The 23,245-nt window shown below is 37.1% G+C and overlaps 1 protein-coding gene and 1 long non-coding RNA gene across 8 annotated transcripts in view; one reads left to right on the top strand and one right to left on the bottom strand.

Annotated features, from left to right (window-relative positions):
- Positions 1 to 1,385: 1,385 nt before the first annotated feature.
- Positions 1,386 to 8,552, top strand: LOC145787808 (serine/threonine-protein phosphatase 2A catalytic subunit beta isoform-like). The gene is made up of 7 exons (XM_082599636.1): positions 1,386 to 1,526; positions 2,049 to 2,258; positions 2,754 to 2,927; positions 3,385 to 3,474; positions 3,725 to 3,886; positions 6,100 to 6,218; positions 6,859 to 8,552. The coding sequence occupies exons 1-7, from the start codon at positions 1,410 to 1,412 to the stop codon at positions 6,929 to 6,931; spliced, it is 945 nt and encodes a 314-aa protein (XP_082455762.1). The 5' UTR covers positions 1,386 to 1,409; the 3' UTR covers positions 6,932 to 8,552.
- LOC145787809 (uncharacterized) overlaps positions 7,907 to 23,245 on the bottom strand; it is a 31,744-nt gene continuing 16,405 nt past the window's right edge. For 2 of the 7 annotated variants that reach the window (XR_014291451.1, XR_014291452.1), the window contains exons 3-12: positions 14,713 to 14,924; positions 14,358 to 14,396; positions 13,672 to 13,809; positions 13,262 to 13,327; positions 12,634 to 12,841; positions 12,230 to 12,295; positions 10,449 to 10,632; positions 10,030 to 10,154; positions 9,407 to 9,614; positions 7,907 to 9,137 (exon numbers count right to left, since the gene is read on the bottom strand). This is a non-coding gene — a long non-coding RNA (uncharacterized LOC145787809). The remainder of the gene's footprint in view (positions 9,138 to 9,406; positions 9,615 to 10,029; positions 10,155 to 10,448; positions 10,633 to 12,229; positions 12,296 to 12,633; positions 12,842 to 13,261; positions 13,328 to 13,671; positions 13,810 to 14,357; positions 14,397 to 14,712; positions 14,925 to 23,245) is intronic. The other 5 variants (XR_014291447.1, XR_014291450.1, XR_014291449.1 and 2 more) reach the window with 5 other exon arrangements.

The raw sequence follows: 23,245 nt of genomic DNA, 5'->3' as shown, positions 1-23,245 counted from the left end.
GAGCTTTGTCGCAGTTTTATCCATTTTTTACCGAATCCATAGGCGCCTAAGTCGTGGGGCAGGGCCGTAGCCAGACCGCAGAGCAGGGGGGCAACTTTTTTTTAGGGAGGGGGCCGAAAAAATTTAAATGGGCAAAATCATTATAATTGTAGCTGTTGCTTGAGAATGTTGAGATTTTGCCAAGGGGGGCAACATTTTTTTCAGGGGGGGCGAGGCCCCTCTAGCCCCCGGCTGGCTACAGGCCTGCGTGGGTGCCAGGCCTCCGCGCATATTTCTGTGTGGGGGCAACTTTTTATGCTGTATTGAATATTGATACATAAAACAATAGATGAACTAGCGATCGGCAGCAGAAAAACACTTTTTGAATGCAAACCGCAACAGCTTCGCGATAAATAATCACTATGAACGAGTTGCGATGCTACAATCTAACACCAGACAACAAAATCTGTCATTTTTACATTGATTTAATGTCTGCAGACGTTGAATCAATGTAAAAATGACTGATTTTGTTGCCTGGGACATAGCAAAAATCTACCATTTTGTGTCGATTCAATGTCATCAGATGTTGAATACACCCAAAAACAACATAATTTGCTACGTAGACGGAGCGTGCGTTTAGCGTTTAGCTACTCGATGTCGCTTTCGGTCGAAACCTCCGCACTCTGCATTGAATCGCTCGCTGTGAAAATGAACTCGAAGTGTTTGGGATCCCAGCGACCTCGGCTCCAGCGGAGCGATCGTTTTCAAACCTGACCGTCACGAAGCTGAGATCCCGACTGACGGGTGACCATGTCGATCAGCTTGTGTTCATAAACACTAACATGGGCCTGGAGCTGTAGACATTATTTTGTGTTCTTTTTTCGATAAAATCTCATTTTGCAGTTTGGTGAATAGTTGTGATATTCGAAATCGAAATTCGGAAATCGAAAACAAATTTAATTTCGAATATTCAAATAATCGAAATTGAACACCCCTAACTAGACTAAACTGAATTATAAACACGTTTTGCGGGCCGCACACAATTCAAAATTGGCACATCTTTGCGGGTCGCATTTGGCCCACGGGCCGCACATTGCACACTCCTGTTATAGTACATGAAAGCAGACGCCAGACATTTGAAAAAATTTGAATGGTACCACATATTTATGAGAAGATAAGTTTCTTGTTGAGTTGCTGCTGCTGAGCGTAGTATGACCAGTTCTTTTCAAATTGTTGCAAACATGTCCAATTGTCCAAGTTATTACCATATAGCCTACTCTGTCAAGAAAAGTACAGTTTTAACAGCTAAACACAACCAGAGTAACTTGATTGAATGCCAAGCATTGTATCTGCTCTTGCTTGTCTGCAATGCCTAATCATTGTTCTCATATTTTCTTCAAGGTTGTTTTAATTGTAGGCAATATACTAAAATGGAAGTTACAAACACAACTCCTCAACCAACAAACAAAGATTTGGATGAATGGGTTGAACAGCTGTTTGATTGTAAACAACTCACAGAAAGCCAAGTAAAGACCGTTTGTGATAAGGTCAGCATTATATTTTTTTAAATCTTTTAAGAATCAAGAGATTTTTGTCTGCATTTTTAAAATTATGTGGTCAGTCAAAAGTAAACTTTTGTGTGTGAAATTTGACATTTAACAAGTGTGAAATTTTTTGCAAGACACAATTGTAATCAATTAAATGGTGTCATTCTTAAATTGAGGAATGGGCAGCCTTATATACTGTAGTTAGTTTAGATTTATAAGTAAACTCCATAAGTGTTCATTCTAGTTTTTAAATTAGGTGACCATTTTATGTTCTCTTCTCAATCTTTTCCTCAATTACTAGTTGATGTAATTGGTTCATATTGCCATGCATGTTACTGACTGGCAAGTTTATCTTCACATTTTGCAAAACAACCATGTTTCTGTCTTTTATTCTTCTATTTTCTGTATGTTTTTGTTTAATCTAAATTGTTAACTGATGGTTCAAAGTATTGAATTGTATCATCTGTGTATTACTGTCAATTCATTTGCTGTAGTGTGATGATATTACTGCATGTGTTTTAGGCACGAGAAATTCTTCAAGGAGAATCAAATGTACAAGAAGTCAAATGCCCAGTGACAGTTTGTGGAGATGTTCACGGACAGTTTCACGATTTAATGGAATTATTTCGAATTGGTGGAAAATCTCCTGACACTAACTACTTGTTTATGGGAGATTATGTTGATCGTGGATATTATTCAGTTGAAACAGTTACTCTTCTTGTAGCATTGAAGGTGACACTATCTTGTTTGATTTATCAGCTTATCACTTATACACTTCAAATAAAGTTTTCATTGAAGTGATAATGTAACTTGCATTGCACATCTACATTGAGTTTGCACAGTCTGTTATTGGTGCCATGTTTGCTATCTGCGATAGAGAATTCAATTAAATGTAAAATATTAATAAAATTCTTTGTGTACTTTTGTTTGTGTATAAAAGTTATAAATACATGCATTGGTTATGCCACAAAATCCACAACGACTTTTTCAGGCCGTAGTAGTTGCCATGACTTTAATTTTATGATGATTCATACGCGATGTTTTTGATTCAGATTTGAATATTGCAACTTCAAGAATCGCAGCTTGAAACGAAACATGTCTTACTACATTTTGCTCACCGAAACTAAAAAAATTATTTGTCAGAAATCCGGTAGAATAAACCTTTGCTCAATGTGTGCTGTGCCTAGCAATTAAGCAAATATTTAATTGTGCATTCCATCTTTGTAGGTGCGCTACAGACACAGAATTACAATCCTGAGAGGCAACCACGAGTCACGTCAAATCACACAAGTTTATGGCTTTTATGACGAGTGTCTCAGAAAATATGGAAACGCCAACGTGTGGAAATACTTCACTGATTTATTCGACTATCTTCCTTTGACTGCTCTTGTGGACAGCCAGGTGTGCACGCATGTTACCAGACATCAAATCAACCGGTTTTACATTGATTTAACGTCTGCAGACGTTGGTGAATAATATACATTCCGAATTTGTATGATGTTTATGAGTTGTCTTCATTGAACATAGTTTTCAATTGCCAACTTCACGCTTCTGTTTTTTAGCTCTTGCAAGTAAAAAAAGGGTTTTTGAAGCCAAGGTTTTTACTTTTCTTGTACGTGCTGTTACAAGCTTGATTGTCTCTAGATCCTAAGTTTGACATGTCAGTGTTCCGGGTAAACCGTAACTATCGATATATTTTTGTTCAAGCGATATAAGTCGATGAATCGTCTTGTGTGCGTTGCTCAATTTTTAGCGTGTAGAATGTTCCATGTCTTCGTTTATGTGAATCATATGCATCATCATCATCCATAGTATGAACTGTAGACTAGTATTATGACCTTTGCAATTGCATCTCCAGATCTTCTGCTTGCATGGAGGGCTGTCACCTTCTATTGACACTCTTGATCACATTCGGGCTCTTGACCGGCTCCAAGAAGTCCCACATGAAGTAAGTAGCACGAGGACAGAACCTGAAAGTGTTTTCAGTGCGTCCTTTTAAAAGCTTGCTCTTTTATGTGATGTTTTTCTAATGCGTGTTTTTCTGCCAGTGAAAACGTGTACTTTTTGTGTACTTCTGTTTTGCAGCGCACATCAACACAAAAATGCAACTTTACTAAAAACATGTTCAGTCTGCAGAACCAAATCGAAATATTATAAGTTTGTGATGAATTAAAGCTTATTGATTTTGTTACACCCAGGGCCCAATGTGCGACCTTCTTTGGTCCGACCCAGACGACAGAGGCGGTTGGGGCATTTCTCCCCGTGGGGCTGGATACACTTTTGGCCAGGACATTTCTGAGACGTTCAACCACCACAACAGTCTGACTCTCATATCTCGAGCCCATCAGCTGGTTATGGAGGTGAGGCTGATGGCGTTTTTTTTGTTTTTTTCTATAAAACAAAAACTATGAAAGCTGGTAAGAATTAAGGCTGTTTTCTTTTTAACATAACTGAACTGCTTTTTACTAATTGTGGAAGACGTCAGGTATTTCCAGTCCAATCTAATAATACAATTTTTGTAGAGAGGTGATTTTTTTAACCATAGACAAATAAAACCTAACAACCAGACGGCATTTAACATAATAACATGAAAATCAACTAAAAATTACAAACGTTTTCGGCCATACTCATTACTCATGTTCATGCCCTTTTCAAGTAACCAACATACATCAATCTAATAAGCTGAATATCGAATTTGTTTGCTGCAGAATCTACTATTGTATTCATACAACATCGTATCGGCACTGTATGTTGTAGTCACTTGGTTTGTACTGAACTCAAAATCTTCAGCTTCGCCATAACGATTGGTACGATGACGTATAATTAACAACCTACCGTATAATTAACAACCAACAAGCTACCGTATCCTCTTGGCTCGAGGCAGGGACTTTTCTAACAAGTTTTCTTGCGAGTAGAATGTTGCACTGGACATAGCTCGAAGCTGCAGGTCTTTGTCTGACTCTCTTCAGGAGCTAACGTCAGAATAAAATAAACCTAAATGTAATGACGTCAGAGGTGGGAGTCAGACGAAAACATCATGCAGCTTCGAGCTATGTGCAACATTCTACTCGCAATAATCAAATTTTTACCACCAATCAACTCTTCAAATTAACTTCTCAGCACAACCAACCGGATAAACTACGTATCATATCACCACTTGTCCCATGGACAAGTGAACTTGTGCCATAGAAACCGGAAAGGCGTCACAACTCACTAGTTAGCAAGTAGTTGTTGTGAAGAAACGACTGTTTCCTTCATTGTATCAACGTAGTTTTTGCGTCAGCCTTTTTCAAAATAATTCGAAGCATAGTATTCCAGTGCGGTGACCTCATACTCCAAGGTGTGTTGCCCTGAAGACGACAAATTTTAAATTCTTTTTTTTGCTTGTTAAGTCGTACTTCCTGACATTGAGCAGCAAGCAAAGAATAGATATTGATTGTAGATTGCGTCAGTTAGAAAGGTGCGTGTCGATTGCCAATATATTGCATCAGCTGAAATGCTGATTCATGAGAAGCCGTGGTGTGACATTGATTGCGTGGGATTCTTGACACAAGCTTGGTTTATGAGTGTACTTATTGTATAATCAATAATCATGTACTATTGTACTTGTTGTAAGACGATCCATAAATACGTTACTTCAATTCTGCAAGCTCTACTATCACGGAAGTAGGAGTAATCCCAGCCTCCTTTACACTGGCAAGATCTGCTAGCGGAAATGGGTCTTTGGAAGTTTAATCTATATATATGTATTAATATTGACTTTTGTGTCATATATTAAATATACACGTTAACAACCAATTCTTTTCGAGTTACGGCGGTTTTTTATGCTGGTGCGTCATGGTTCTTTAAATTTCCGCTTTGACCCTATCCTGAAATTTCCCTGGCGCCTTGTCCCAAGTGTTTTTAATTTTGAATTTTTTTCCTCACCCGAAGTGAGAGTTACTAGCTTTATCATTGTCATTCTTGTAAAGGAAAATTCATCATTTATCCGACACAAAAACTACTGGTTGCTGCAAAAATGTAAAGGTGTTTATTTCAAGCTCTTTTTTGTCGTATCCAGGCGTAAGTTCAGTGTTTGAAGATTAGTGTACGGAAAGGCAAGGAAGCCAATCTTTGTGTCCACCTTCATGTTTCCCTTTAAGTGTCCTGCCAAAGACACAGCCGCGTGCTCATAAGCGGTGTCTAACTGGTGCGCTTTCGAGTGCCGTTCCAGGGTTCCCACCACACGGCTATGTAGCTGACAGCTTATTTTAAACTGAAAATGATTTGTTGAACAATGTAGCCCTCTTCGAACGCATGATCCTACTTGGTCTTTCCGCATATTGTTGGACACCATGGCAATCAAATCGTACTCGTGCTATGGTTTGTCGCGTATCCTTCGTCGGCAGTTCTGTACAAACTTCACAGCCCCATGACTACGAATTGTCATGTGTTAAAAATATCTGCAGTGCTTGCAGATATCTCAAAGACAATGTATCATAGTTTTTTTCTTACATTGCAAACGTTATTTATTGACATTCAACGCAGTTGTTTCTGGAGCTGGATTGTGATTACATGTTGGAACTTTGTTTAGGGATACAACTGGAGTCACGATCGTAACGTGGTAACCATATTCAGCGCACCCAACTACTGCTATCGATGCGGGAACCAGGCGGCTCTAATGGAGTTGGACGATACACTGAGATATTCTTTGTAAGTTGCGCTGCTTGAATCGTATGTAGGTTGCTTTGCAAGGCTGTATGGTGAGACACCGACACAAACACTTGTGTGCCTCTGCCATGGTAAACGGGCAGTTATAGACTGTGCTGTTCATGTCATGGTCCAGAAATTGCCTTTAAAAATATATTTAATATATAAATAAAAGAAATATCATTACTAACAACCGATTGAAGTTAGCAGGCGTAACTCCTCTTTTTACGATTGTAATCTTACTGGTTTAAAATAACTGAAGCCGATTTGGCTGGATTCATGTTGTCAAAGTGAGGTTCCGTACGGTATTTGGTTTCTGTTGATATTTAATATGTCCGATGTGAGAGAACATGAAGCCTACGTTTATTGTTTATCGTATGGCTTTCAACCATGTTCCTAAACCATAACAGTTTAGCAAAAAATATTTGCGCTTGCTAAATCCTTTCCACAACCGTGATTTATCTTGAGGTGCTTTTTCTTACCAATCTGCTTCGATTTATTGATTGCAACTTAGGAATTCAGTCGGGCGAAATTCAAGTATTTCCTGTATATAGCGTTGTATCACTACTCACTAGCCACAGCTAGGATGTTTTTGGTTTATATTGAAGTAAAGGGTCAACTAATCAATTTGTTGTCTTTCCAGCTTACAATTCGACCCTGCTCCTCGCCGTGGAGAGCCGCATGTGACCAGGCGTACACCAGATTACTTCCTCTAGATGGCATGCATAATCACGCTTCACTGTTGATAATGTAGATAAAAAATTATTGTAGTCTCAAAGCCGTACCAATTGCTACTGAACTTTCTTGGCCAGTGGAGGAGCAATGTTATTTTGAAGGAATTGATATCGACAATATACTTTTGTGATAAAACAGGCTGCAGTAATAATCCAGTGGAAAGGAATTCTTTCAGTATTACTTCTATGAAGTAACTAGCTGACAAAATAGTAATTTTTGACAAACGGGCTCACATTGATTCAACGTATTTAAAAACGACTCATTTTGCTGCCTGGGAACCAACACACCGATTCTTTTTTCTGTGCGTATACGTCTTTAAATGTTAAACCAATTGAAAGTAGAATTTACTGGCTGGTTGGCCTGTGAGTTGAATTGAAATACGAGTTTATCTTTCTGCTAACGAGAATGCGTTCAAGATCGGCTGCGTTGGTAATAAACTTTTATTCCGCACGTGACTTGAACGCCACACCCAAAGAGAAACTTTTCACGGCACAAATTGTTTTAAATAAACTTCACAAAACTGAAACTCTACAAGATTTAGAATAGGCCTTGAACAGTGGTGGCGCCTTGATACTAAATGACATGTCATGATTTTCGCCGCTGCATTAGTTGTTGTATTTTGTTAGTTATTTTCACCGTGCGATATAAAACTTTTAATGATTTAGACCAGTGGTTCCCAACCTTTTTGTTGTCACGGACCCCTGTAGACAAATTATTCTCAATTCGGCGGACCCCTACCTAAATTTTGCCTGCAACTCGAAATTAACATACTGTACTATTGTAATAATTATGCTACTCAACTACTGTACTGTTTCATTCTGCATTGCCGCTATGACTCCTGCGGCAAATATCACGTTAAACAGTTGCTCAATGCTCAAATAAGAAAATGAATGAATTGTTCAAGAACTGTCAGCAGTATTTGAATATTAAGGTGACCCAAAGTGCCATGCCGAAACTTTTTCAACGTAAGCAAATTTAATGAGAGAAATGAAAGTAAACAGATCGCTTTTTTTTTTTTTTTCAAAATTCATCAAGGTAATCATGGACCCCCAGATGCTTTTTCATAGACCCCAGGTTGGGAACCGCTGATTAAGACTCTAAATTGGTGTAAATATTTTTAATCTCCATAAAAATTAAAAGTGTGGCAGTCCCGGTTGCAACTTTTTAAAAGGTACCATTAAAAAATCCCCTTTGAGCAACAAAGGAAAATAGCAAATAGCTAAATTAATTCATCGGTTACCACTGCCTCACTTGGTGCAGAGGGTTAGGGCGATGATAGTCACTGCATTGACGTGGGTTTGATTCCCACCACTGCTATGCTCTTTTTCTTCCCCTTCGAACTTTGCTTGGTAATTACGGATTTTTTAATGGTACATTTTTGAAACTTGCGTCCCGGTTGCAATGTAATAATTAATTCCTTAAAGTTACCAACACCTTAGTTTGAGTACAGGTAATTTCATTAAAACGTCGTCATGTGTTTTTATTAAATTTATTCGAATACTGTAATTTTAATTAATCCACTGAGCGATATTAATTTGGGCAAAGTCCCAAACGACTCTAGTGCAGAACTATTTTGACCAAAATAAAACACTTATTAATGTGGCAAGAGTGTAGTTGCAGCAGTGTAGTTCAGCAGGTACCGATATCGAATCCAGGTTCAAAGCAGGTTAGAATTAAGTAAATAACGAGGCTGGAATCATCATTCTACAAATGCTAAAATGTTCAACTGATTCTAACACGAGAAAAGTAATATAACACTAACATGTCGTTGGGGGTTTGGCGAAATTTATTGCGTGAGTCGTATCAAAGGCACACGTCTTTCAACACATTTTAATCAACCAGAAGATAGAATCATTATTTCCAGGGACTTTTCGCGCATGCAGACGCTATCTACATCAAAAATAGTACAGTAGTTAATTCAGAAAAATAACGCATAATAACATCATTCTTGTTGCAAAAAATCAACTAATTTGATTTCAACCACTTTTAACATACGGTACGTTTTTCGATAATATAACACAAAGCACACATGGACAGTTAAAAAGTTTATCTTCCACCCATTGTAGAAAGTTTCAACTAGAAATCGTCATTTTCTTGATAATCATGCAATTCTTGTGGTATACCATCTGTATTGAAAAGATTCATCAGCCCACACAAAACATGGGGTGGGCATTGGACAGCATCAATCTGTTGTTGGCAACAAGTCAGTAATATGCTTCATCAATTTTCAGAAGTCTAACGCAAAACATCATTCAAGTTGCATTGAAAACATACTTCTCATCTCTGTCTTTGATCTGCTTATTTTGTAAAGTTATAAATGCAGATATTTCTGAAGCTAAAACAAGCCAAGTCAATGTATTGATACAGCAGCTAGTTTGTATCCAATTAAAACAATATTGAACTCAATGGGCACCAATAAGATGGCTTGTAGAGTTCTAATAACCATAAATACTCACTATTTATACCAAAACGTCCATAAAATGCCGTGCTCTGCATTTCTCCGATCTCCCACGCAAGGTATCTAATGAGCAAGTTTGATCGCACATGTTTCGCACTTTTCATTCTATTTTCACACGGGATGACCTTTTCAATTGATGCCACGTGCGTTCGCAGTAAATTGAATAGGGTTTCGGTCGATTAGAAAGCAGCAAGCAATTATCCACCCTGCACAGTATCACAACATTTTGCAGAAAATGAGAAATTCTTAGCTACAGCAATTGTGAATTGTTGCTATAACAGAGTTCCATTTTTTTAAATGCCAGAAAATATTTAACTTTGTCTGAAGTACGAGGCAAAAAGCGGGACGAAGTAAATGAATCATTAAGTTTTTCTAGTAACCCAAACTGATAGCTGTGACAAATCTTATACAAAAATTGAAAAACCCGTATATAAAAAAATCAAGATTGTTTCTAAAAGCAGCAACAAGGTCAGTTATCAAAGAAGCTTCATAACATTCAGAAGAATAACGCATAGTAACATCATTCCTGTTGCAAAAATCTACCAATATAAAACTTGAACGAATGCTATCAACTTAAGCAGAGCCAGACACCAACAGTTGAAAAGTTAATTTTCCACTCACTGTAAAATGATTCAAATAGAAATTGTCCTTTTCTTGATATCCATCAATTTCTTGTCGAATGCGACCTGTCATGAAAATATTCATCGGTCCACACAAAAAATGGGTGGGCACTGGACAGCAGCAATCTATTGTTGGCAACAAGTCAGTAAAAACCTTCATCAGTTTTCAGAAGTCTAACGCAAAACATCATTCAAGTTGCATTGAAAACATACTTTTCATCCCTGTCTTTGTTCTGCTTATTTTGTAAAGTTATAAGTGAAGACAAAGTGAAATTACTATTTAAGCTAAAACAAGCCAAGTCAATGTGTTGAATGTTGATGTAGCAGCTAGTTTGTATCCAATTAAAACAACATTGAACTCAATGGGCACCACTAAAACGATCTGTGTAGTTCTAATAACCATAAATAATAAATACTCACTATTTATACCAAAAAGTCCACAGAATGCCGTTCTCTGTATTTCTCCAATGTCCCACGCAAGGTATGAGCGAGTTTGATTGCACATTTTTTACACTTTTCCTTTCATCTTCACAATTGATCCCAGGTGTGATAACCGTAGATTGAATATATCTTTAGCCGATTTAAACGTAGCTAGCAAACCATTCTGCACAGCATCACAACATTTTACAAGAAAATGAAAAACCTTTGCTACAATAATTGCTAATTGCCATGATGACATTGTTGCTTTGACAGAGTTGCCAATCAATTTTTTCATTTCAAAAGCAAAAAATTATTTAACTTCAAAGTAAGAAACTAAAATAGCCTACACTCATACGCGCCGACTTCCGGGGGGGCCGGGGGGCGGCGCCCCCAGTAAATTTATGGTTGAGGGGCAACAAAAATGGCAATTACAAGTGGTGTTTCAAAGATAAAATACTTGGCGAAGTAGATTTACATCATTTATTTTAAACGGACAAAAGAATACCAAAAGCGAAAAACAGCCTACGTTGCTCTTGCCCGCAAAACAGCAGCTGATCGCATGGCTTTCTCTGGAACGTGAATTACTACTGAGATGCGCAAATTGCGCATGCTCAATGCTCACAGTCACAGTGCTTATCTTCCCGCGCGTGAGGAGCAACTTTAAAGTCAAAATGCGTGGTAGCGAAAAAGCGAATGCGAGGTTGAATGTTCATTCTCATTTCACGAGTTATCCAAACGTCCGTGAGATTTTCTGTGACTTCAAACATGAAATTGATGTTAGCAAACTTTATCGAGTTGAAACTACGACACAACGAACAATTACGTGAATACAGCTTGAAGAAAAAATGCATTTTTCAAAACTGTCATCCGTGTTTTGCTTCAATAAGCACTGTATTGATGTATATATTTTCATATACATCAACAACTATGAGAGAACTGCACTACCGGTATTCAATAATAGACTATTAAGACATACGATAAAATAACAGAAGAGAAAATAGTTCGCCGTTGTTAACGCTTTGAAGGTAAGTAATTAGCAGAACGAGCGAAACGAGGTAAATAAAACCGATAGCGGGTTTCCACTCTGCTTGAAATCATGATTTTTTGCGTTTTATTTCGATAACTTCACTGTCTTGATCGTTGTTATTCACTCGCACGAAAAGGAAATGAATCGGCTTGTTTTCCAACTGTTCCAATTATGAGCTAACAATATCAAAATGTTTACGATAAGGCGTACTGCATGCGTAAAACTTTGAATCGTTTCAAGCAGCGGCTCTAATAAATTCGGTTTGCGACCTAGGTGTCAATATAGACAAGACAGTAAGCTTAAACAAAGACTATTTTAATTGAGTAATATGGTTATGACGTCATCACCTTTCTCGCCCCCCAAGGTTTTTTGAAAAGTCGGCGCCTATGCCTACACTGATCTTCATCTAAAGCACAAGGCAAAAAATGAGACAAACCAAATCTTTAAAAAAGTTTTTTTAGAAAGCCAAAGTAATATTGAAGACAAATCTCAAACAGTATGAAAATTGAAAGAACTGTATGTAAACACATCAAGATTGTTTCTAAACACAGCAACAGGGTCAATTATCAAAGAAGCTTCATAATATTCAGAAGAATAACGCATAGTAACATCATTCCTGTTGCAAAAATCTAACAATATAAAACTTGAACAAATGCTATCAACTTCTTTTAGCATAAGTTTTTCGATAATAATATATAACAAAGCAGAGCTAGACAGTAGACATGGACAGTTGAAAAGGTAAATTTCTACTTACTGTAGAATGATTCAAATAGAAAATCGTCATTTTCTTGATATCCATCAATTTTTTGTGGAATGCGACCTGTCATAAAAAGATTCATCAGTCAACACAAAACATGGGGTGGACATTGGACAACATCAATCTATTGTTGGCAACAAGTCAGTAAAAACCTTCATCAGTTTTCAGAAGTCTAACGCAAAACATCATTCAAGTTGCATTGGAAACATACTTTTCATCTCTGTCTTTGTTCTGCTTATTTTGTGAAGTTATACATGCAGAAAAAGTGATATTTCTGAAGCTAAAACAAGCCAAGTCAATGTATTGATACAGCAGCTAATTTGTATCCAACTAAAACAATATTGAACTCAATGGGCACCAATAAGATGGCTTGTAAAGTTCTAATAACCATAAATACTCACTATTTATACCAAAACGTCCATAAAATGCCGTGCTCTGCATTTCTCCGATCTCCCACGCAAGGTATCTAATGAGCAAGTTTGATCGCATGTGTTTCGCACTTTTCATTCTATCTTCACACGGGATGATCTTTTCAATTGATGCCACGTGCGTTCGCAGTAAATTGAATAGGGTTTCGGTCGATTAGAAAGCAGCAAGCAAGTATTCACCCTGCACAGTATCACAACATTTTGCAGAAAGTGAGAAATTGAAATTCTTAGCTACAGCAATTGTGAATTGTTGCTATAACAGAGTTCCATTTTTTTAAATGCCAGAAAATATTTAACTTTGTCTGAAGTACGAAGTAAAAAGTGGGACGAACTAAATGAATCGTTAATTTTTTTAGTAACCCAAACTGATAGCTGTGACAAATCTTATACAAAAATTGAAAAACCCGTATATAAAAAAATCAAGATTGTTTCTAAAAGCAGCAACAAGGTCAGTTATCAAAGAAGCTTCATAACATTCAGAAGAATAACGCATAGTAACATCATTCCTGTTGCAAAAATCTACCAATATAAAACTTGAACGAATGCTATCAACTTAAGCAGAGCCAGACACCAACAATTGAAAAGTTAATTTTCCACTCACTGTAAAATGATTCAAATAAAAAATTGTCCTTTTCTTGATATCCATCAATTTCTTGTCGAATGCGACCTGTCATGAAAATATTCATCAGTCCACACAAAACATGGGTGGACATCGAACAGCAGCAATCTATTGTTGGCAACAAGTCAGTAAAAAGCTTCATCAGTTTTCAGAAGTCTAACGCAAAACATCATTCAAGTTGCATTGAAAACATACTTTTTATTCCTGTTTTTGATCTGCTTATTTTGTACAGTTATATATAAGTGAAGAAAAAGTGATGTTACTATTTAAGCTAAAACAAGCCAAGTCAACGTGTTGATACAGCAGCTAGTTTGTATCCAATTGAAATAATATTGAACTCAATGGGCACCACTAAGGTGGTCTGTGTAGTTCTAATAACCATAAATACTCACTATTTATACCAAAAGGACCATAAAATGCCATTCTCTGTATTTCTCCAATGTTCCACACAAGGCATGAGCGAGTTTTGAAACTTTTCCTTTCATTTTCACACTAGATGATTTTCTGAATTGATCCCAGATGTGATAACCCTAGATTGAATATGCCTTTAGTCGATTTAAACGTAGCAAGCAATCCACCCTGCACAGCATCACATTTTACAAGAAAATGCAAAATCTTTGCTACAGTAATTGCAAATTGTCATGATGACATTGTTGCTTTGACAGAGTTGCCAAACAATTTTTTCATTTCAAAAGCAAAAAATTATTCAACTTCAAAGCAAGAAACTAAAATAGCCTACACTGAACTTTATCTAAAGCACAAGGCAAAAAGTGAAACAAACCAAATCTTTAAAAAAATTTGTATAAAGCCAAAATAATATTGAAGACAAAACTCAAACAGTTGAAAATTGAAAGTAAACAGATTAAGATTGTTTCTAAAAGCAGCAACAAGGTCAGTTATCAAAGAAGCTTCATAATATTCAGAAGAATAACGCATAGTAACATCATTCCTGTTGCAAAAGATCAACCAACATAAAACTTGAAAATATTCTTCCAACCACTGTTAACAAAAGTTTTTCGATAGCATAACACAAAGCATAGCTAAACATGGACAGTTGAAAAGTTTATCTTCCACTCACTGTAAAAAGTTCAATTTCTTGTCGAATGCGACAACCGACCTGTAGTAATAAAAAGATTCATCAGCCCACACAAAACATGGGTGGACAGCATCAATCTATTGTTGGCAACAAGTCAGCAAAAAACTTCATCAGGTTTTTCAGAAGTCTAACGCAAAACATCATTCAAGTTGCAATGAAAACACATTTTTGATACCAGTCTTTAATCTGCTTACTTTGTAAAGTTATATATAAATGCAGAAAAGTGATATTTCCGAAGCTAAAAGAAGCCAAGTCAATGTGTTGATACAGCAGCTAGTTTGTATCGAATGGCACCACTAAGATGGTCTATGCAGTTCTAATAACCAGGAATACTCACTATTTATACCAAAAAGTCCATAAAATGCCGTGCTCTGCAATCTGCATTTTTTCGATTTACCATGCAAGGTATCTAATGAGCAAGTTTGATCGCACATGTTTCCCACTTTTCATTCTATCTTCACACTGGATAATCTTTTGAATTGATGCCACATACCTTCGCAGTAGATTGAATATGGTTTCGGTCGATTAAAAAGCAGCAAGCAATCCACCCTGCACAGTATCACACATTTTGCAGAAAATGAAAAATTAAAATTCTTTGCTACAGCAATTGTGAATTGTTGATGTAACAGAGATCCATTTTTTTTAAAAATGCCAGTAGGTATTTAACTTTGTCTGAAGTACAAAGCAAAAAGTAGGACGAGCCAAATCGTTAAGTTTTTTTAGCAAGCAAACTGATATCTGTGACCAGGCCTCAAAAGTCACGGCGGACAACTCGGACATGTCCGCCGTCAAAGCATGTGATGTCCGCGGGAAGTGCCCTTTAGATCGGTCATATTTGTCCGCCGAGAAATAACACAGAAACTGGCGATTCTAATCGTCATCGCATAGCACGAACAATTGTTGCGAGAATACAATTTCCCGCGCATTCTAGCGCGCATCTAGAAAATGTAAATAGGCTACCATACTGTATCCCTTAGCTTCCATTCAAGCAGGAAAACTTTTGATTTTTACGTTGCTTCAACGATTGATGACATTGAATCATCGTAACAAAGATGAATTCTTCGCTAAGAATCAATGGGATTACCGGTAGAGTACCGGTACTTCTACACTAATCACGCGTAACTTAGTTCAAGTCTTATGTCACAATATTTGGCTTTGATCTCCGAGTAATATTGATAAGGAAAGGTTGGTGGGTCATTCCATGTCAACTCAACAGGATTTTGGAAAAGTGCAAGCTCGACCCTCTTAGATTTTCTTGAAATTCACACTAAAGTTTCATATTGATGTATAATGAACACAAAAAAAATTTCAGCTCATTATCTCAAGACGTTTAGAAATTACAGCCCTTCAAAGTCACCAAGGTCCCTCAAAATGCGTTCGCATGTAAATTTTCCTCCATGTTTGGGTCTTCACAAGTTTTCATGTAAAGCATTTACAAATCTGAAATTTGGTATTCTGATTAAGAAGCAGCCCTAGTTTTCATATCTACCATCGAAATTGCTAATTTCAAATTAGTTTTAGATATAGAACCTTTCAAAAATTGAAATTTTTTACATTTGAAAAAATTACATCAATTTTTGATGTCCGCTATCTCCCAAACCAATAGTCCCAAAACTACCATTTTGCATATTATTATTCTATACTAGTTGGTAATTAACCCCCATGAGACTTACACTAAAAAAATGTGAAATTATTGAAGTTTGGAGGGTGCAAAGATGAAGCGCGAGCAAAAAAGCGCAAAATGCGCCATCTTGTGGTTAATATTTGACCCTGTGGACAGTCATTCAGGAAGTTGAAACTTTCAGAAAAAAATCTTCTTTGCCTAAGCTATAAACAGTTCAAGTTTCAAATATGTAACCCAACTCCTTCAATAGTAAATGCAGCTGTGAAATCATGAGTTTGACCATCACATGCAAAAGTCTTGGGGGTGTGAGGTAGTTACAGCATACTTGGCAAACATGAAAATGTTTTGAATTTTGCTGAGGACACCCTTTTAAATTGTGAAGTTGTCAGAAAAAATAACTCCTTCAAAACATTTTTGACTTTGAAATTGATTTAGGGGTGGCCCTCTCCCCCTGAAGTTCTGCGCCCTCCCCCAAAATACCAAATCTTCATATCTCAAAAACTGCTGGAGCTAGAGATACAGTTTTGTGTCAAAAGATGCAGAAAACATGATTTCCTATCTGCTTTCTGAACAGTGATTGTGTCTATCTTGAGTAGAAAAGCAGTTATTTCAAAAAGCCTGTTTTGGGTATTCCAGCACAAAGCAGCGCTGAAGAAGTATTTTGGTCCAAGTTATTCAATGCACAAAGTTCATAAACTAACTTGTATAGCTGGTTAGTTTCAAGGTAAAAATGAAACTAAACAAACAAGCAAGCAAACAAAGAAAAAAAACCAAATGAATCAGGAATAGGTAGTAGCAGCATCACATCAGAAGATGCTCTCACAACTCACGAATGAGTACTGGGTTCCATTCCTGGATATTTTGTGTATAATTAGTCCTCTACAGTTGCAAGGGCATGGTGGCAGACAGTACAGATTAAACACAATGGACTATGATCGAATTATGATTATTTTGCCATCACACTGCAAATGAATTGTAATGACTTGCCACAATCTTTTGTGTCCGTTACTTTACTTCCAGTGTTTAAATCTTATGTAAGATGTTCTGACTTGCAAATCTCAGTGTTAATTTGTTTTTTTTTATTCCTGGCTGGGGATGTCCTGTGACAAATATATCCTGTACACTTATGGAGTTATATTATTTTGCTGTGCAATATTCTTTGCCTCATACTGTTGAATGTGCTTTGCTAACTACAGTACCATACTTGCTTTGTTGTGTTAGTGCTGCTTTATTTTACTGTTACCAGCTCAATGTGCTATTGAGCAAGGCATTTAAAGATAATTATGCTGAAACACGGAAAAGCCATCTACCCGTTGTGATGGTTATGCATGCTATGATCTTAAAAAGTCAACAGTAAATAGCAGAGATTCACAAAAACATGAAACAATACAACTCTCCTGTTTTGACTTAGTTATAGCTGCGAGTTGTGACCTATTACTGATTCATTTGACTTTTTTTTCTTTGTTTGCTTGCTTGTTTGTTTAGTTTCATTTTTACCTTGAAACTAACCAGCTATACAAGTTAGTTTATGAACTTTGTGCATTGAATAACTTGGACCAAAATACTTCTTCAGCGCTGCTTTGTGCTGGAATACCCGAAACAGGTTTTTTGAAATAACTGCTTTTCTACTCAAGATAGACACAATCACTGTTCAGAAAGCTATTGAATAGCTTGGACCACAATACTTGTTCAGAGCTGTTTTGTGCTAGAATACCCAAAACAATTTTTTTTTGAAATAACTGCTTTTCTACTCAAGATAGACACAATCACTGTTCAGAAAGCAGATAGGAAATCATGTTTTCTGCATCTTTTGACACAAAAACTGTATCTCTAGCTCCAGCAGTTTTTGAGATATAAAGATTTGGTATTTTGGGGGAGGGCGCAGAACTTCAGGGGGAGAGGGTCACCCCTAAATCAATTTCAAAGTCAAAAATGTTTTGAAGGAGTTATTTTTTCTGACAACTTCACAATTTAAAAGGGTGTCCTCAGCAAAATTCAAAACATTTTTATGTTTACCAAGTAAGCTGTAACTACCTCACACCCCCAAGATTTTTGCATGTGATGGTCAAACTCATGATTTCACAGCTGCATTTACTATTGAAGGAGTTGGGTTACATATTTGAAACTTGAACTGTTTATAGCTTAGGCAAAGAAGATTTTTTTCTGAAAGTTTCAACTTCCTGAATGACTGTCCACAGGGTCAAATATTAACCACAAGATGGCGCATTTTGCGCTTTTTTGCTCGCGCTTCATCTTTGCACCCTCCAAACTTCAATAATTTCACATTTTTTTAGTGTAAGTCTCATGGGGGTTAATTACCAACTAGTATAAAATAATAATATGCAAAATGGTAGTTCTGGGACTATTGGTTTGGGAGATAGCGGATATCAAAAATTGATGTAATTTTTTCAAATGTAAAAAATTTCAATTTTTGAAAGGTTCTATATCTAAAACTAATTTGAAATTAGCAATTTCGATGGTAGATATGAAAACTAGGGCTGCTTCTTAATCAGAATACCAAATTTCAGATTTGTAAATGCTTTACATGAAAACTTGTGAAGACCCAAACATGGAGGAAAATTTACATGCGAACGCATTTTGAGGGACCTTGGTGACTTTGAAGGGCTGTAATTTCTAAACGTCTTGAGATAATGAGCTGAAATTTTTTTTGTGTTCATTATACATCAATATGAAACTTAAGTGTGAATTTCAAGAAAATCTAAGAGGGTCGAGCTTGCACACCCTGTTGAGTTGACATGGAATGACCCTGGTTACAAAATTAGAAATGCGAGTAGGCTATTACGGCAAGATGCAGCAAAATTTGTTAAGTTGTGGTATTACAGTATGAAAAAGCCCAGGGAAAATTCACTTTCGCTCACATGACACGCAAAAACAAACCTAAAAAAGCCTAGTGATAGGCTACTTTGCACAGCAGAAAATAGTAGCGTTAGTGTAGAAGTTTTCCGACTCGTACTCAAGAAGCCACACGACCTCGTTCAGTGGAAGTTAATCAGTTATGCGGTGTATCAAGCAGCTACACGGCGCTTTGACTCTTCAAGCGCACGCCGTTGGTCTGATGAAAGCCTTTTAGAGTGATTTCGCTGAAATCTAAAGCCTTCTAAACCGTAGGCTACAGCTATACTTCTCAAATGGCAAAGAAATATAAAGATAAAGTGACTAAGCATGACGATCGACGTTAAAACTGGTGTGTCCGCCGTGAAACTTAATTTGTCCGCCGAGATAGCTGCTCAGACCGGACACGTTTGTCCGCCGTCAACAAAAACGAATTTCGAGGCCTGTGTGTGTGTGACCAATCTTAAATCAAATATAGTTATTAATAATTACTATCAGAACCCTTAACAGCCTGTTTCACTTACAGTCGTGTCCATATTAATTGACTCAAGCAGGAAAAAGCATACAATTTCAGTTAGTATTCAACGTTTTTATTATTTATTTTACACAATACATTTCAAAACCCGGTGTTAATAACTTGTGTGACCACCTCGATTCTTCAGCACCTCTTTCACACGCTTTGGCATCGATTTAACAAGCCTTTTGCAGTTTTTTTGAATTTCTGGGTCTCTATACCATACTTGAATAATGGCCTTTATGAGTTTGGTTTTTTTGGTGCAATTGAGTTTTTGCAAACGAGACTTCAAAATTGACCAAAGGTTTTCTATAGGGTTGCGGTCAGGTGAGTTTCCAGGGAGCAAGTCTTTTAGGCACTGGTCTAATAGGCGCGCACACTGTGGCGTCTGGATATTTAGGTGCGGAGCACTGTGGCGCCCGGTCATTTAAGTGCTATTCCTAGTAAAGTCTGTAGATTGTATCAGCATGGCAGCTTGCCAGAAAATTATATCATGGCTTCCATGAGTGAAGCTGCTTAAACCGACAATGCTTTTCACACAAAATGTTATATTGAACAGAAAAATATATTGTTGTATTATTGATTTATTATTGTTTTATTTGTTGTTAGTCCAAGTTTGCGTTGGTGAAAGCTTTATCAATAAAATATTCAAGCATCCGAACAGTATTGAGTTTATTTTTAGTTAACTCTTTTGCGACCACGGACGTATAGTCGTATACACACGCGTTGGGATTTTTGCCATGATGACCAAGGAAGTATCCTTACGTCCAAGGTTAAAAGGTAGCCTATTTCAAGCAAAAAAATGTAAATGATGGCAGATCCATAGTATTTGCCGGTCCTTTTTTGGCTAATTAAAAAAATATATATTTTGGCGGTGCAGTTATCAGATGAGGACTTCTTAAAGATGGGGACGCAGTGAATTTTTTTTTCTTTTACTCATTGGAATTGGCAGTCAAAACTGACTAGGCAACCCCTTACTTTGGAATTTCTCGAGCAAAAAGACTGTAGACTAAATTACGTAAACTTTTTGCTTAAAAAATATAATGTTTTGTGTGAAAAAGCATTGCGGTTTAAGCAGCTTTGCTCACTGAAGCCATGACCAACAACGCACAGTCGCACATGCATTAACAAAACAACGTATTTTTCTGTTCAATATAACATTTTGTGTGAAAAAGCATTGCCGGTTTCGGAAAAAGCATTCAAAAAAACATTTTGTGTGAAAAAGCATTGCCGGTTTAAGCAACTTCACTCACTGAAGCCATGACCAACAACGCACACACATTAACAAAACAATAAAACAATGAAAACTATTAATACTACAAAAAGTGCTCAATGCCTTGCAAAAAGGCAAAGCAGAGCGAATTAAATATTCTATTTGAATAAGACCTTCTGATGATCCGTTAGGTGAACTACATTTAACAAAACAATATATTTTTCTGTTCAATATAATATTTTGTGTGAAAAGCATTGCCCTACACCCCTCCCTGCCAAGCTGATACAATCTACAGACCTCACTAGGAATAGCACTTAAATTACCGGGCGCCACAGTGCTCCGCACCTAAATATCCAGACGCCACAGTGTGCGCGCCTATTAGACCAGCGCCTAACTGTCAGCGCCAAAAAGATGTGGATCCAGTTTCCAGGCCAATCTAGAACGTTTATCTTAAGTTGATGAAAAACTCTCTTCATTTGCTTGGATGTATGGCATGGAGCAAGATCTTGCCAAAATACCCCCCACCTTTAGGAAATGCCCTTTGCATGTCATGAGTTAAGGTTCGTGTTATCAATTTAGAGTACGGTATCGAGCTGAGTTCATCATTCCCTCAATGAGGATGAACTGAGGTAATAATGAACTCAGCTCGATACTCTGAATTGATAACACGAACCTTAACTCATGACATGCAAAGGGCATTTCCTGAAGGTGGGGGGTATTTCAGCAAAATCTTGCTTCATGCCATTCATCCAAGCAAATGAAGAGGGTTTTTCATCAACTTAAGATAAACGTTCTAGATTGGCCTGGAAATTCTCCTGATCTCAACCCAATAGAAAACCTTTGGTCAATTTTGAAACCTCGTTTGCAAAAACTCGATTGCACCACAAAAACCAAACTCATAGAGGCCATTATTCAAGTATGGTATAAAGACCCAGAAATCCAAAAAAACTGCAAAAGGCTTGTTGAATCGATGCCAAAGCGTGTGAAAGAGGTGCTTAAGAATTCGAGGTGGTCACACAAGTTATTAACACCGGGTTTTGAAATGTATTGTGTAAAATAAATAAAAACGTTGAATAACTGAAATTGTATGCTTTTTCCTGCTTGAGTTAATTAATATGGACATGACTGTAAATAAGGATCATCAGAAGGTACTGAAAAACGGGTGCAACCTAATTCGTACCATGAACAATTCGTACCGTCAGTTCGTACCTTGAAAAGATCGAGAGAAAAAATAAAAAAAACCGAAGTCGCTGATCGCAGTTTCCGCAAACATTTAAAAGGGTTAGGGTATCAGAGTATCGGTTAGGTATCGGTATCCGCAAACAAACAAACTGAAAAGATCGAGAGAAAAAAATAGAACATCGCTGATCGCAGTTTCCATTTTTCCGCAAACATTTTAAAATTTCCGGTAATGATCCTAAGAGTTTGCTGAAGTCGCTGATTGCAGTTTCCGCAAACATTTTAAAAGGGTTAGGGTTAAAGTTGATCGGAGTTTTCGCAAACATTTTAAAAGGGTTTGGGTTTAGGGTGTTTCTGCTAACAAACAAACTGAAAAGATCGAGAGAAAAAATAGAACATCGCTGATCGCAGTTTCCATTTTTCCGCAGTTTCAGCAAACATTTTAAAATTTCCAGTAATGATCTTAAGAGTTTGCCGAAGTCGCTGATCACAGTTTCCGCAAACATTTTAAAAGGGTTAAGGTTGATCGGAGTTTCCGCAAACATTTTAAAATTTCTGGTAATGGTCCTAAGAGTTTATGTTTGTTTGTGGAAAATTTTAAAATGTTTGCGGAAACTGCGATCAGCGACTTTGTTTAATTTTTTTCTCTCGATCTTTTCAAGGTACGAACTGACGGTACGAATTGTTCATGGTACGAATTAGGTTGCATCCCTGAAAAACATGCAAAAGCAATAAATTGGTAATTCCTGATAAGATATTTGGCCTAAATATTAGGCAGTGGCTATTTGACCGGCGCCGGTCTTTGAATCTGAAACACTATTTGACCGTCATGACGTCATTATACAGTCACTTTTTTTCTTTTTCTCTTTCAAAGCAAAAGACGAGAAGCGCGTATATAACTTCTAATTCGATCATTTTATACAACTCGTTACGTGGCGCGTGCGTTACGTCGCAGGCTCCTATACTAGAGGGACTGAGTTCGATACTACCCGGCAGCGTTTCTTTTTTTTATTTATTTTTATTTTTTAACTACATTTTGACCCAAAGTGCACTTTTGTAGTCAATTTTTAATTTGAGTTGCATTACATTTACATGCCATTACCATTTTTTTAAAAGAAACATTGTATATAACTACTTGTTGTTGAGAGCAAAAATGTAATGCTTCGTTCGGCAAACACGGTCACATCAATCAATCAAACATTTTATTTTTCGTCACTTACGCGTCCGGGACGAAAAAGATACTAACTACAAAAATCGATATAGACCTACCAGCACGTTAATGAACGGGAAAAGGTGGCAAAACCTTGAAAGGTTTAAAACATGCCTGAATGAAAAATTATGGGTGCTCTTCCACAAGACGCCCTGTTGGTCAACCAGACAAAATGATGACGTCACACATTGGAATGGACTATTATGAAGGAGGAAGTGCGGGGTGGAAATGGAACGAAATACACCAGAAGGAAATTGTCTCCCATTCATTCATTTCT

This window comes from Aplidium turbinatum, chromosome 18 (genome assembly GCF_918807975.1).
Source record: "Aplidium turbinatum chromosome 18, kaAplTurb1.1, whole genome shotgun sequence".
NCBI classification, from domain to species: Eukaryota; Metazoa; Chordata; class Ascidiacea; order Aplousobranchia; family Polyclinidae; genus Aplidium; species Aplidium turbinatum.
This window is presented reverse-complemented; position numbering and strand designations above follow the sequence as displayed.